The sequence below is a fragment of the Alosa alosa genome, chromosome 2 (genome assembly GCF_017589495.1).
Source record: "Alosa alosa isolate M-15738 ecotype Scorff River chromosome 2, AALO_Geno_1.1, whole genome shotgun sequence".
NCBI classification, from domain to species: domain Eukaryota; kingdom Metazoa; phylum Chordata; class Actinopteri; order Clupeiformes; family Clupeidae; genus Alosa; species Alosa alosa.
In genome coordinates, this window is record NC_063190.1 from 30,743,012 (window position 1) to 30,758,192 (window position 15,181).

Genomic DNA, 15,181 nt, shown 5'->3' on the forward strand with positions numbered 1-15,181 from the left:
TGGAACTCCAGTGGAATTTTGATTTGCGACGAGAATTCTCGGGCTAACCGTTGATGTGCCGTGAGAAGTTTGGGAATATGCACCCACCAGCCCAGCACTAAACTCCGAGCGTGGTACACAAAATTGGATATTTCAGGCAGCAAAAGCCCCGGTAAGAACCAAACTAGATTTTGTTCAGATCTACACACCTATGGCTACTGAAAAATGTAAGGTTCATTTATCAAATGTTATTCTGAAGTATTAAAAAACATCGTTGTTTTAGAATTTTCGAATGAAATGGTTGGTAATTAGTACGTTTACGATACTATTCACAGTGTTTTGGTCAGTGTGTGGGGTAAGTTGTAAGGACGGTGTGCCCGCACTCTGATGCCTGCTGGGCAGCCCTCCTCCCACCGTGGAGCGGGCGGTGCCCATGCCAGCCCTGTTGCCGGGAGCACTTGGTGCCAGGTGGGCGTCGGGCCGGGGCAGTCTGTGGAGGGGCAGATGGAGCGGGGATGAAAGTGGCCAGTGTTGACCACGGCGCTTTGATGACGAACCGACGGCCTCAATCGCAATCTGGCGCTCCCCCACACACTTGCAAACCCCCCAGTTAACTGCACTCTCAGATCTCGTTCCATCTATCTTGTCCGGGGCAGGGAGTTCTGACCCGGCCTGACCCCACCTGCTCTACCCCATTCACTGCCCACTCCCCTCTCCGACATCCACTCAGCCCACCAATATGTGGAAGTGGACCCTGTGTCCTCATGGCCTCTGAAATGACTCCACATCCTCAGTACCCTCTCCCCTTATCCAAACTCACAAGCCTCTCTCTCTCTCTCTCTCTCTCTCTCCACATCCTCAGGAATGACTCCCCTCCAGGACCTCTCCCCTTATCCAAACTCATAAGCCTCTCTCTCTCTCTCTCTCTCTCTCTCTCTCTCTCTCTCTCTTTTACAGAAGAGCAGGAGAGCTTTTAGTATTTTTTTAGATCTCACATCTCTGTATCCTTGTTACTGTGATACAAGTAGGATAAAAGTCCTTATTCAATTCACATCAGTTCAATTCAAATACATCTTATTTATGTAATGCCAAAACAGTGTAGGTCGCCTCAAGGCCCCTTTTGCCTGAACCCCACTCTCTAAACAACACTTCAATTTATGTTTCATTTTGGGAATTCCCTTTGCAGATCTGATACAGTCTGGTTAAACAGATTGAGTATGATACCAGTTTTAAATATGGCAGTGTATTAGAGAAACACATCCATTCAGACCGGGGTACTGCAGAGGAGGGAGGCAGTGGACATATGCTGGAGGAGAACTGCTGGTGTGGCCGAGCACAGAGGCTCCATTCCCAGGCCTGATGATGGGTATCCAGTGTCATCTACCTCAAAGGCGCTCTCTGTCTCTGTCTCTGTCTCTGCATGTGTTTTAATCCACAGCCAAGGTTATACACACACACACACACACACACACACACACACACACACTCATTGCACACACACACACACACACACACACACACACACACACACACACACACACACACACACACACAACACACACACACACACACACACACACACACACACACACACACACACATTCTCGGAAAAGGATGTCAGGGTCCAAAAGTGCTCCCAGGGCATAGAATAATCCACCAGAGTATCCCAATAGAATCCACACGATCCTTTCCGTTCTCAGTAACTTCTCTCTTGCCAAGAACTCATCCAGCCATCGCCCACACTCTCCATACAGACTTCATTCAAATAATGACAGGCCTACGCTCACTCACGTCATCGCGTCACGTCCCATCACAAACAGAACCCCTCAACTGCCACCAGTCTACGCCAAAACCTACCAGTTACTATTTAATTACACACACATACATATTCACAAACACAGTAGTTCAGCGCCATTCATCCTGGTGTCTAACCTTCGAACTGGCCTGAGAATGCTGCCTGCCTTCTCCAGTGACTAACATTTACATGAGCATTTGTGCATTTAGCAAACCCTTTTATCCAAGGCAGCTCGCAGTATAGATAATTTCCTCTCCTTATCAGCATGTGTGCAGCCAAAGCACTGAACTCCCATGGCCACACACACATGCACACAAACACATACACGCACGTATAAAACACACACACACACACACACACACACACACACACAGCCATGACCTTGGTGTTGTTAGCGCCTTCCTGCAGCAGCCCACCTCCAGGAGCATCAAATATTAAACACTCAAACTATGGCTTTAAGACCCGCAATAAATTATCACTTGCCACGTCTGGTACTCAAATGTCAAAATGCAAGGCATCAAGAAAAAGGGGTTGTCAGCACGGGCCGGGCCTTATCCCCCCTGCCTGTCTGCAGGCGTGCCATTTCTGCAGAGCCGTAGATACCTTTTTACTTCTTTTTTTATTCCTCAGAGAGCGATATGGGGAAGTGGAGAGGGGGCCGCATGAAAGAGGGCAATAAAGTCTCGGAGATGTCAGAAATGTCCAGGCCCGAGAAAGCCTCCCGATGGCCTCATCCACAAACTAATGAAAAGACGGTGCTGGATAGCGGAGGAGCTCTGGTCGGCGGGCGGGACTGATTAATCTCCCAAGACTAAACGAAAAGCTTAGCTGCTACGCAACCGACACCGAGAGAGACGGTAAATGTTGCTCCTCCACTAAATGAAAAAATAAAAGCCCACTCTTTTATATTAATTTCATTATAACATTTTTGTTGTGGACATTTATCAAGAAGCCCAATCAAATAAGGGTAAAAAAATAATTAAAATTGTGAGGAAGGCATCACACTGGTCACTTGTGTGTGTTATAAATAATAAAGGCAAGGGCTCCAGACCTGAGCTCGGACCAAATGATCAACACCTTTGGGAGCCATTTGCTAATCCTGGTCACAGCAGCCCTGGTCACACCCTGTGGACAGCATCTGAATGGTTGCCTGGGGATGGTGCTTCAGGATGCCAGAATGAAGACAAAAGAGCTGGAGGAATTCATTTATTCCATGGCCATAAACCTTGTTAATTCTCTGGCCAAGGAATAATTCATATTTTTGCATTAGTATTCTTGCATTCCCATTGGCACTTCATGATTCTTTGTATTTTGCTTTCGATCTGTTCTCTCATTTTCAACTCTTATTTGTATGTTTTATTTACCCTTTACACACATTTCTGCAAATCAATTTTAGTTACAATTGATTAGTTAATTAATACTCATTTAATAGTTTATTCACACTAAATTAATTAAGCAATCAATTTTTCCAATTATGTTTGCCAAAATGTGTGTGGAAAAAACTGAAGAGAAACTTGACTGAAAAACATAACTTTGTACACTTGGGTTATTTGGGTAAACACTGCTGATGTAACTTCAGAGACATAAACAATGGGTGTGCATAATATAGTTTAAACAGCTCAATCACAACTGAAAGACAGGGGATTCATTTCTTTCTACCATTTTCATATCTCAATACTGTTTGCTTTCCTACTGCATTGGTTATCCCCAATTTTCCTTCTGATCGGCCCCTGCTGATCCCCCTTTTGTGGCGATGGAGAGTCTTTTAATGGTGAGCATTCACTGCTCTCCTGCTCCTGCCAGAGAATTGGCCACAGTGTGCCACTTCACGACCGAACGCACCCCACTGAGGCCCGGTAACGGCAAACACACACACACACACACACACACACACACACACACAAAAACCCCAAGCAAATAGAGCAAAACACAGCAAAACAAAAACAAGGAAGTTGTGCAAAGGCTCGCTCTCACCGTAAACACCTCTGCGTCTCCCAGAGGATGGCCTGGAGACCAGAGCAATTAACATGGAAGACGCTCACAGATAATGAACCCGAATCCACTGGCGGTATGTTATTATGGAAGCCCTGCCGCTAGAAATTCTAAGGGATGACAGTCAGAGGCTTTTGTTCCACTCTGAGCTTTGCCGGTGACTACCACTAAGAGCCATTTAAGGTCTACAGCTTTTAATTATTTGCTCAAATTGCATCCCTCATCTTGTCTTTAACCAAAGGAAAACAAGGCAAACAAAGCACAATATTTATGTTTCTTAAGGTCACTTAATTGGAACAGTCACCACAACACCACAAAATAGCGGCTGGACCTTCTACTGTTCCACTGGAACATCTGTCAGTATGTTAGACTGGATGCCAGCCAAACTTAGCCCCGCCCACAACATTTGAGGTCAGGAAGTTTGGTCTGGACTTGTTCCGTTGTGGAGCATCTATGCCTGGACCAGAGCTGTTCGGACCAATCAAATTGGGCTTTGTACGATGATGGACAGATAAACAACAGTGTCTTGTCTATCACGTCATCTGAGCATGCTTAGGTTGATTTTGTTTGCAACAAAAACGCTGTGGCTAGAAACTAAAAGCGGTGTGGCCTTTCATTTACACGAAAACAGAGGTTTTATCACTGAAAACGATTATTTGTGAAAATTGCACTGTAAACAGACAATGTGATATGTTCCCTCATTTGCTTAAAATCTCTGATTGGCCACCTGTTTGCTTGAGGGGTTTGCGACACCCTTCCCCAGCTGTTTTTAGCAACGGAATTATTTTTGTTCTGTTCACAAAAACATCTGTTTTTTTCCGAATAGCCTACCCTGCTACGTATTTCAATTTAAATTGAATTCAATTTTCAATTTAATATCACTTATAGAGCGCCAAAACATTGCACATGTCTCATGGTGCTTTACAGAGTGTTAAACAATCAGAGAAGGCCCATGAGGAACATTTCGTGGTCTTAGATTTCTATCAGGTGTTGTACAAGATATTGACAGTGCAATAACTTAAAAAAACGACCAGAATTTTTTTTTAAGGCATTTGTGGAAAAGAAGGATGGTTCGGGTGTTCTTCATACCACTGCCATGCCACTGCTGAAAGAAGACAGAGGCTGGAGATGAGCTTCACTCCAATGCCTCAGCCCAGGCCCACTAGCATTCACTCATTATCATCACGTTTGAATGATATCCAACGCATCTCACAATCTCGACATGATCTCCATGGGGATTTAGCCATCCCTGCTCAACCATCCTTAAATCATGGAGGGGAAAAAAAGAGCCACTTAACACTGAGTGAGTGTTATCTAAGATTCATTAGTATTACTCAATGAATCATAACACTTCATAAATGTATGCAGTCCTTGCTATTCCTTAGCGAGACACAATTATCTCATGACATTTCAGTTTGTTTCTCAGTGTATTGAGATCAGCTTGTAACTGGGTTGTTAGTGGTGTATGGGGACAATTATGAAAAAAAAAACTCATTAAGAAAACCTCTAAATCAAATCAGACACAATGCCGAGCAGGCTACTTGGTTGGAGTGGCTCTATGCAGATTATTTTTTGTTGAGGGTGTGGGCACTACATAAAGGCTTAGGAAAACGCACAAAACACAAAGAAATGCATTTATTTATCTATTGGTTTGTTTTTTACGGCTAGACACCTTGTCTTCATATGGGTCATGTTGTTGTTGGTATCACAGAAGTCTAGAAATGACCTCTCAGATAGTTGCAGTGAGTCTGCAGTGCTATTATTCACCTAATGTACCACTTAACTATATTTTACATTTCAGTGTAGGAGAGGTGTGCCACATGAGAGAGTCAAAAAACACTTTCCTGTATTTTAGGATAATACCAAACTCCATGAAGTCATTTGTGCACTGTATACCACAATGACAAACAAATGATGCAATACTGCAGCTTCCTCACATCTGTGGTCGTTAATGGGAGACATACAGTATCCCTTCGGGGTATTGTTACAGTTCAAACTACAAAACAAGATGGATGTGCAGTTAAAGACTACAAGAACCACCGTCTACTGCATACATCAGGGAGTGATATGCCTCATCCACTGAGGAATATGGTGCCTCAACTTAATGAAATCTTTTTCTGAAACAGGAAAAGATTGGTTATGTTTGATTTTTTTCTAAATGTATTTTTTTCTAGATGTATTGTTTGTGTTTCAGCTTTCTCAATATCTTTTTCTTTAAGGCGTGACAAAACTCCTGATAAACATGCCTACACAAATACCATTCCACAAAGTCAGCTTATGCTTTATTTTTTATTTCTATGGCTAGTTATGAATGTTTGTCTCAAGAGGCCTTGGAGGGGCAGCTGATTCAAGTCCTGGCTCAGTCAGTGGCAAACCCCTCGGTGAAAAATGATTAGGTGCTTGCACTTAAAGTGGAACTGTAAATACCCTGAGGTATTATTTCTGAGAAAATGGCAAAGCGCACAATTCAGCAGGTATGGGGAAGGGGGTGGGGGCACTCGCTGAACAAAGACATATCAATTGAGGTGTGAGTGCTGGTCAAGGCTGCATGCTCCAGCAGTGCATACGCCTACAGAGAGAGGGACTTTGAAGTGGAGGCAGTAGGGAGAGCAACCAGATGTCTGCAGGCACATTTATATGTTTGAAGTGCGGTGTGTGTGTGTGTGTGTGTGCGCAGCGCGCAGGCGTGCAGCGCAGCGCAGGTGTGCGTGTGCGCAGCGTGTGTGTGTGTGTGTGTGCGTATGTAAGGATGACCAGACTGGGAGAGAGCCATGAGGGTCACATTAATAAAAGCACCCTCCTGTCCGCAGTACTGACAGAAAAACTAAAACACTTCTCTCTCCCTGCCTCCCACTCTCTAGCCACTCACGAGACGCAACCCGGCCAAGCCCACCCGCACTGTTGTGACAGGGGACACACGTCACACTGACCATGCTCCATCTGCGCATCAGCACCCGTCCGTCCCTCACCCAGACAGCCCCCACACACCACGTTACCGTCCTGCCTGTCACTGTTCATCAGAAAACTGCCTACGTTTGACAAGAACCAAGCCGTCACCCAACCCAACCCCACCACCCCCACACCCTCCGCTTAAAAAAAACAAACAGCAAAAAATAAATAAATAAATGGAGTGGTGACTGGTTGGCTGTGAAGGCAGTGTGAGTGTGTGACAAGACACCCCAGCTGAGACAGCTGAGCGGAGCGGGGGATACTGCGCTGGCCATCGGCGACTGGGCACTGGGGCTCAGCAGCAGGCAGGCGGGCGGGCGGGCAGGCGGGTTGGCCCGGGGAGCAGAGTGGAGTGGGCTGTGGTGGAGGGCAGCGACGGCGTCTCTGCTCGCGGTGAATAAAACATCTGAGGGGGGCGCAGTCAGTCGCCGACTCATGAATAGTGCATGGGCGATGTTCAGGGTGTGATTCGGGAACAGGGGGAGACGACCTCAATCGCAGCAGGAGAATAGTAACGGCAGACACACCGTGCCAAAAAGAGAGAGAGTCAAGGAAGCGGAGACAGAGAAAGAGACGATGAGTGAGAGAGAGAGAGACTGAATGAGATAGACAGGGAGAGAGAGAGAGAGAGAGACTGAGATAGACAGGGAGGGAGAGAGAGAGAGAGAGAGAGACTGAATGAGATAGACAGGGAGGGAGAGAGAGAGAGAGAGAGAGAGACAGAGAAAGAGACGATGGAGAGAGAGAGAGAGAGAGAGACTGAATGAGATAGACAGGGAGGAGAGAGAGAGAGAGAGAGACTGAATGAGATAGACAGGAGGGAGAGAGAGAGAGAGAGAGAGACTGAATGAGATAGACAGGGAGGGAGAGAGAGAGAGAGAGAGAGAGAGAAAGCAGAAAGATGGAACCCAGTTTGGCTTTCTGCATTACGCTAAGAAATGTGGTGGCAAAACCATTAACACCATATTAAGTGATCTGCAGCGAAGCATGCTATTGTTTTGATGTGTGTCAATGGGATTCACTGACACCTGGTTATGTACCTAAGGCGTAATGTGATCCAATACACCAACTGCGTGTTCATGGCAGGCTGCAAATTGGCTGCCAAGCCAGCGCGTGCTACTCCATAATGCACGGCTGCTGGCACGCCACTCGCTACTCGCCAAGCAGCCGGGGCAGGCAGCGGGCAGATGAGATGAGATGAGATGGGCGCAGGTGCCCAGATGCCAGTCAGTCGGTCAGTCTGACGCCTCTTACCGTGTCTCCAGCGGCACGTTGCTGTTGAGCGCCCAGCTGTCCTGGAGCTGCACGGACTCAGGCGTGGAGGGTCCGTCCGCTGGGCCGCCGGCCTGGTGCTGGTGCGCGACGTGGCCCAGGTTGCGGCGGCCGCCCGTGGTGGTGTGTGCGCTGCGGTTCAGGGAGCTGGCCGAGGACTGGTGGTGGTTGCTGTGCGGGGGAGGGAGGGGTGGACGCAGCGACTGGCTGTGGTGGCTGGACGAACCTGAATAGAGAGAGGGGAGAGGGACACAGCGGGAGGCCTGAGGTTTACTCACATGGCTAATTACCACGGCTAGGATCACTGCACTGGGAAAGCCTTCAAATAACACCATACTTATTATATTGCTCCACTTAGAACCAGCTAATCAAGACTTTTTTTTAATTACTGTGCTGTTGAACTGCAAAATTATGAAGACAAGATAAAAATCTATATAGGAAAAAGGAGGAAGAATGTTTTAGTGCACGTTTAGAAATATGGATTATTTTTAGGGAACTTTTTCACATATGCAGTAACCCATTCAAACTGTAAATGTGATAAATGATAAATGTGTTGTGGTATTGGGTGTGCACAAGTAAGCATTTATTGTTATTATTTATTTTCCTTAATATCTTGCCTAGGAGACAAATGATTGTAAGGACCATTAAAGCTATTTACATACATCATTAAAGAATCATTTTGTTTTGAGCAGTGCATTTAAAGCACAAAAAGTAGGATTCATAATATTAATCAATGACAGTGAAAATTTCACTGGATAACATTACTATTGACGCTAACATCGATTTTTTAACATATTTATGCCAGAACATGCATACTTCAAATCTACTCTTATGATGTTATCTGAGTGGTTATTATTTCAAACTAAATATAGTAGGCTTAAACATTGAGTTAACATTGAGTATAAAAACATTGAGTATAAAAATATTATAAAACCTGTGGTTTACAGTTCCATATTAATGTATACATTTCTATGTACATTAAATAAATGCATATATCTGAAAATACCAAAAACATAATAAATCAAACTATTTTATTTAAATACTGCTGTTCATATGCACATCCTCCTCACAATATATTTCTAGCTGCTGTATGGAACAGAATAGATGATCTGATTCTACAGAGAACAATAGATAAGACAAAGTTTACTTTTCAGCTACGCCTCAACAATCACTGGTCAGTTCTATTCACAGGCTAGGATGTCTATTCTTTAACTTACACATTCAATTTCCACAGTTTATGTACAATTATTCACACTAACTTCAATGTAGCAGTATCTAACTTCAATCTATTGTTTTCTTTATCCCATCAGTGTTTACTCAAATTTACATTTAAAAAAAAGGGGCAAAATAAAGATTCGATTCACCATTAGCTGAAGGTCGGACAAGCTTCAATTAAAATTCATCCAGCACCTTGTTTTTTTTTTTTATTTACATAGGCGAGGTTCTCGCTTCGAGGGGAGAGACAAACCTCCTCCTCTGACTCAAAGGCCTCATGTCTTGTGAGAGAGAAACACAGCGGCTCAGATGAAAGAGGGACTGGGGCCCAGAACAGATCCGCCACGGTTCCAGGTCCAGCGTGTGTAATCTGTCTCACTCCACTCCGTGGCAGAACAGAGGAAAATAGGCCTGCCAACAAAAGCCCACCTCTGCACAAAGACCCGAGGCTGAGAACTCCCGAGGAATATCAGCGGGCAACAATGGCTGTGTGGAGCTACGGATTATGCTATGTGACATGTCCATCAAAGCCTCCCCCTCTTCCTCGCGAAACACAATCCAGCCGAACCGCCTCACAAAAGCCATCGCGGGCCCTGCCGTTTAATGTGCTTTGATAACCTTGGCGAGGTGCGGATCCAAGGTTTTCGCCTTTTGTTTTTTCCCCTCTGAGGGACCCGCGGTTAAAACAAGAATTGAAGCGACAGCCATAGACTGCTATTAACTGGCTTCTGAATAGGCATGTGATGGTGGGGGACATATCTAATGGTCCGTAAGGAGATTGCTTCAGCCAGGATCCGGTGCTTTAACATGGGCAAAAAAAAACGGCACAGTCATGCTGGGGGCCCCTGGAGAGTGAAGCCAGTGGACGAGGTCAAGACAAAGACCCTCTCCTCATGGGAGAACCACAAACTACAGGCCTGATCAGCACCCGTGGAAGCAAAGTCACTACAGTAATGCTCAGATTACAGCTGTATACCACAGGCATGCCTTTTATTAGGCTACTGTATTATGTGGAATGGCCTCCGACACGCATGCACGCACACACACACACACACACACACACACACACACACACACACACACACACACATTAGGCCTCACTCAACACCGAAATTCACAGATCCCTGAGGGCTGTGGTGAAGAGGCGACCACTCTCACACACATGCTGGTATGGAAGGCCCGCAATGTATATTTTCTGTGTTGAGGGGCTGGGTGTTAGGATGGTGCGTCGTATGCAATGCTGTAACACTGAGGCCAGTGAGATCATGGAAGAGGTAGATCTAAAATGGATGTCAGTACACAGCGATGTGGCTGTGGTACTCAGATATAATCACAGATCATTGAAAAGCACATAGCCACTCACATACAGAAATCAGTGTTTCCCATACATTGACTTATTTGTGGCAGCCCACCACAATATCAACATTGACCACCACACAATGATTTTCCAGGTTGTACGAAATTGTGCTTAAATCTGGTTCATCATAACCATGCTACGCTAATTTGTTAAAAACTGTTGAATTCAAGTTAATTCTGCAAACCTACCCCCACAAATAGAACTCAGTTCTGTGGGAAACACTGGAAATATACTTGTTTACTAGATACATACACGCATACTATACACACACACATACACAAACACACACACACACACACACATTACGCTTTTCAGTTATGGGTGAAATACTGCCAGTCTCGCTTTGTGTGTGAAAGCAGTTCGAGTGAGGGGAGCTCATCACAATGGGGCGAGACACTGTTGTTTACCGCCTCAGATGTAATTCTCTATATTCCCCAAACACCCCATGAAATACCAAATAGATTCATAATATGTTTACTGTTTCTATTATTCAAAGTAAACAAGAGCTGTAATAACTAGAGCGCTCTACGAAGCTTAACAATAATTATGAACACCTTGTCTTTCACCAAACCATGCAATGGCCCCATAATTTGAAAATATCGTCCCCTCATTTCGCCATCATGTTTTCACACAAGACAGGCAGCTTCTAATGTATCACTGAGTCAACGCACAAATCTACTTATTGCTCTCTAGAAATTAGCGCAACTGTGTTCTGTGGTAATCCTTTCATTCAAACTTAGTTATGTCGTCAACCCCCCGCCGTGCTAAGCAAGTCTTAGCTGATGATGGATTCTGTCTAATAACAAATCCTTCAGATGCAGATGCGCGATCTGCTGTTGTATTCTAGCACAGCCGAGTTCATTTGACATTTGTGTGGCTGTGTCATGAGCTTGCAGCCATCCTTTCAGCCCTGCGATTTATTGGGATGTGAAACGGCTGTGAAGTCATTCCATCTTTTCGGCTGACACTCATTTCTCTGTGCGATCCTCAATGCCGCGCCCCGCTTTCAAAATGTGTTTTCGTCCCAAAGCTTTCCGTTCCCCACCATTTAACAGTGTTTATGAATAATTGAGTCTTGATCCAGTGAGCAAACCTCGGTGGCAGACAACACCGAGACTGTTGCGGCTTTTGAGAGGCCTATTTCTCAGGCTCTGACACATCCACCCGGTTCCTGTTTCTCATCACATTCTGCTTGAGAATCTGTGTTTGGTTCAAAGGCAATTTGGATTCTGATTAAAGAATTGTCGAGTCCCTGTGCTCAAAGGGTGAGGACCAAGAGGGAAAGATCAGTATGTTGCGAGAGAATAGCTCACATACAATAGCGAAAAATAACTAAAGAAAAAGTATTTTCTTTCTCATTTTTTTTTTTAAAGTGACAACCCTACCAAGCAGTAATTAACTATTTATATTTTTCCCCAGAATGACATTTTCTCCAAAGGGCTCCAAAGTTACAGAGAGCACAGTGCAGAAAAAATACCAAAAAAATACAAAAAGAGAAAACTAAAATCCTGCGTAAGAGTAAATTACAATTGAGAGGCAACCCAGAGAGAAGTAGAGGTGTAGCACAAGAGCTTGGTGGGCGGCTGAGGCTGAGGCTGCTGCTGCTGGTGCTGGTGCATGGCAATGGCGAAATTACTGCAGCAAGGGATGACAAGGATTAAAATAAATTGCCCAACGTGAGCAGCGGGAACCTTGGAAAAACAATACCAGTAAAAGCATAAATGTCAATTTGGAATGATAAAAGACTCAATCTGTATGTGGCAGGGGAGGCCCCTAGATACTCTCAGGTAATAGAAACTGTGAATTTTGCTGTGACTAAGGCTGCTTAAAATATAAATAAGATGGTGTGATTGGTGAAATGTCTTTCAGTTTCTTTCACATTTATTCACCCCTTTTCATAAACAGAAGCTCTGTGAATGTCCTCCAGGATAGGCCAGAGGCGTAGACGGCTTATTGGACTCCCATGTTATAGCATCTCCTGTCTCACAGTGGGTTCACACACACACCGCAAACTCACCAATCCATATCTGAGAACAACATTGTATGGATAGAATTGTAGAACTGTAGAATTGCATAAATATAGTTTCATATGTTTCAATATGGATACTGATAACAATTTCTGAGTGACATGTTGTTGTTTTATTTCTACAAATATTTAAAATACAGAATTTCAGATATACTGAAACTGTAGGTTTACTTTTCAGTTCCTTGACACTGCTACACTTTTTGGATGCACATATCTGTTTCTTCTATTTCTTTGTTTAATTTTAATTTTTTCCATAACACTAAGAAAAAACATACATTGAATACACACTTGAAATATAAATCATAACAGCTAATCAAAACAATATGTTTGATGTATTACACATTGCAGCAACTTAAATGTAAAATAGACATGAACAGTACATGTAGTCAGCTGTTCTTGTGCTTTTTATAATAGCCAACTTAATTTTGCATTATTTTTGTTTTGCCTTAAAAGAAATGCTCAAAGTAGCTTTTAGTATAACCTATTTTCTACCTGAGTGTCCTACTGTATTATTATTTTTTAACCCTATTTATTATTATTATTATTATTATTATTATTATTATTTTAAAATGATTATTATTTATTTTACTTTTTTGTTTCTGCAAGTGTTCACTGTATCAGCCCGTATAATGAATCTGAAGGAAATATAAACAGCTAAAAAGAAATATAAACAGCTAAAAAGAAACATCAACATCAACTAGACAGCAAGGTAGGTTTTAATATTAGTATATAAACTAAGGTTGTGACAGACCACCGACATCACCTAGTCCTAACTTACCAGTAAACTGTGTAGGCATTCTTAAGCCTCTGTGGTCTTTTTTGTTCTTAGATTTATTTTGTTCTTACTTTGTTGTTCTTACATTTATTTAGTTCACAGTCAGATGCGTCGGCTGACTTTTTTTTTTTAAAGCACATGAGCTTTGACTCTGTTGCAGACATCAGCATTAAATCTGATTATATGGTTGCCAGATACCTGTCTGAAGATTAGAACAAACATACTAACTGAAACACTAAGACTGTTTTATGTTGTTTTTTTTAAAACTTTTTGTCATTTAGGGTCTTTAAGGAACTATTTTTTTTATTGATACACTGCTCATGCTCAGGGCAGCCGTGGTTAGCACTCTGGACTTGTAACCGGAGGGTTGCCGGTTCGAGCCCCGACCAGTGGGCCACGGCTGAAGTGCCCTTGAACAAGGCACTTAACCCCTCACTGCTCCACGAGCACCGCCGTTGTAGCAGGCAGCTCAATGCGTTAAATGCAGAGACCAAATTTCCCTCACGGGATCAAAAAAGTATATATACTATACATCTTCCGTCAAACACTGGTCAAACTGGATATTTTTTTTTTCATGATTTATACCGGTACTCTATGCATGATTTATATTACAGGTATTGATTTTCTTACATAAGAGTGCTTCGGACTGACTTTAGTATAACAAACATCCATCATTCTCAAACTGAAAAGAGAAAATAAAGCAGCAATTCTATTTGTTATTCTGTTTGTGTCAGAAATCAATTGCTGTACCCATGCTCAAAATGTTCGATGTAGAGAGAACAAACTTTTAATAACAAAAATAGATGAAGACAGGCACAAAGGCACTGAGGATAATTTTGACATTACAGCCTAAAACCCTTCACAGCAAAATGTCTTTGGGCCTGATTTACTACAGATTTGTGTGTGCAAAGACATCAGTCAGGATGTCAAAGCTGGTGTACTATTGCTAGTCATAGTATTTTGATATCCACAATCCCCGTTATAACCTGTTCAGGATCAGAGCTAACATTTGGGGAATTATCAGGTTGCTTTGTGTATCTATTTAGCAAGAGCAATGGGGCCCAAAGAGCACACTGCTCATGGTGGATCAGTGTCAGAGTGAAGAGTTACAAAAGCTAGATTATGCAGTAGCATGTTGTAAATGCTTCCAGTGAAGAAGCTGTGCTGTCAGTTCTCTAAGGACTTGTAGCAGGGGGGATGGAGAGGTGGCCAAGGGGCACAAAGTCAACACCATCCGGGGAGGGTCTGTTTAATACACACACACACACACACACACACACACACACACACACACACACACACACACACACACACACACACACCATCCACAACAGCTGAGTATGTGTGATCGCCAAAGGACACAGAGAGCTCGGCAACAGAGCGTGCTACTTAGCCTAGTCCCCTTGATCAGTCTCCCTTCATCTCCGAGGCTTAATTAAAAACTCAGAGATTGGAGCACTTTAGTGCTAATGAAAAATAAAGGAAGGCGGTTGTGGTAGTGTGGGAAGACGATGCAAGAGGCAAGGATTCAAGGATTCAGAGCACAATATTTCTCTGCCTCATCTACTCAGCCCAGCTAATTACACAAACAACTGTCCTTTTCACTGCCAAAGCCAGAGAGACAGACCAGTAAATTCGCCCTGAAACCCCCGAACATGAACTAGAAAACATTCATTACATCTGTGGCATCAGCATTATTTATTTAAATACTCAGACGGCACATATGAAAATGCTTTTGTTCCCAAAGACACGAGAAATACGGGAGGGGGGGGTGATCAAACATTCAGAGACACAAACCTCTTGTGATTTCTGTGTTAGGAT

At 43.6% G+C, this 15,181-nt stretch overlaps 1 protein-coding gene across 1 annotated transcript in view; it reads right to left on the bottom strand.

Moving 5' to 3' along the window:
* Positions 1-15,181, bottom strand: part of tenm2b (teneurin transmembrane protein 2b) — a 185,273-nt gene that overhangs the window by 43,171 nt on the left and 126,921 nt on the right. Inside the window, 1 exon segment of the mRNA XM_048270364.1 lies at positions 7,970-8,213. Within this exon segment, the coding sequence (XP_048126321.1) occupies positions 7,970-8,213 (244 nt within the window).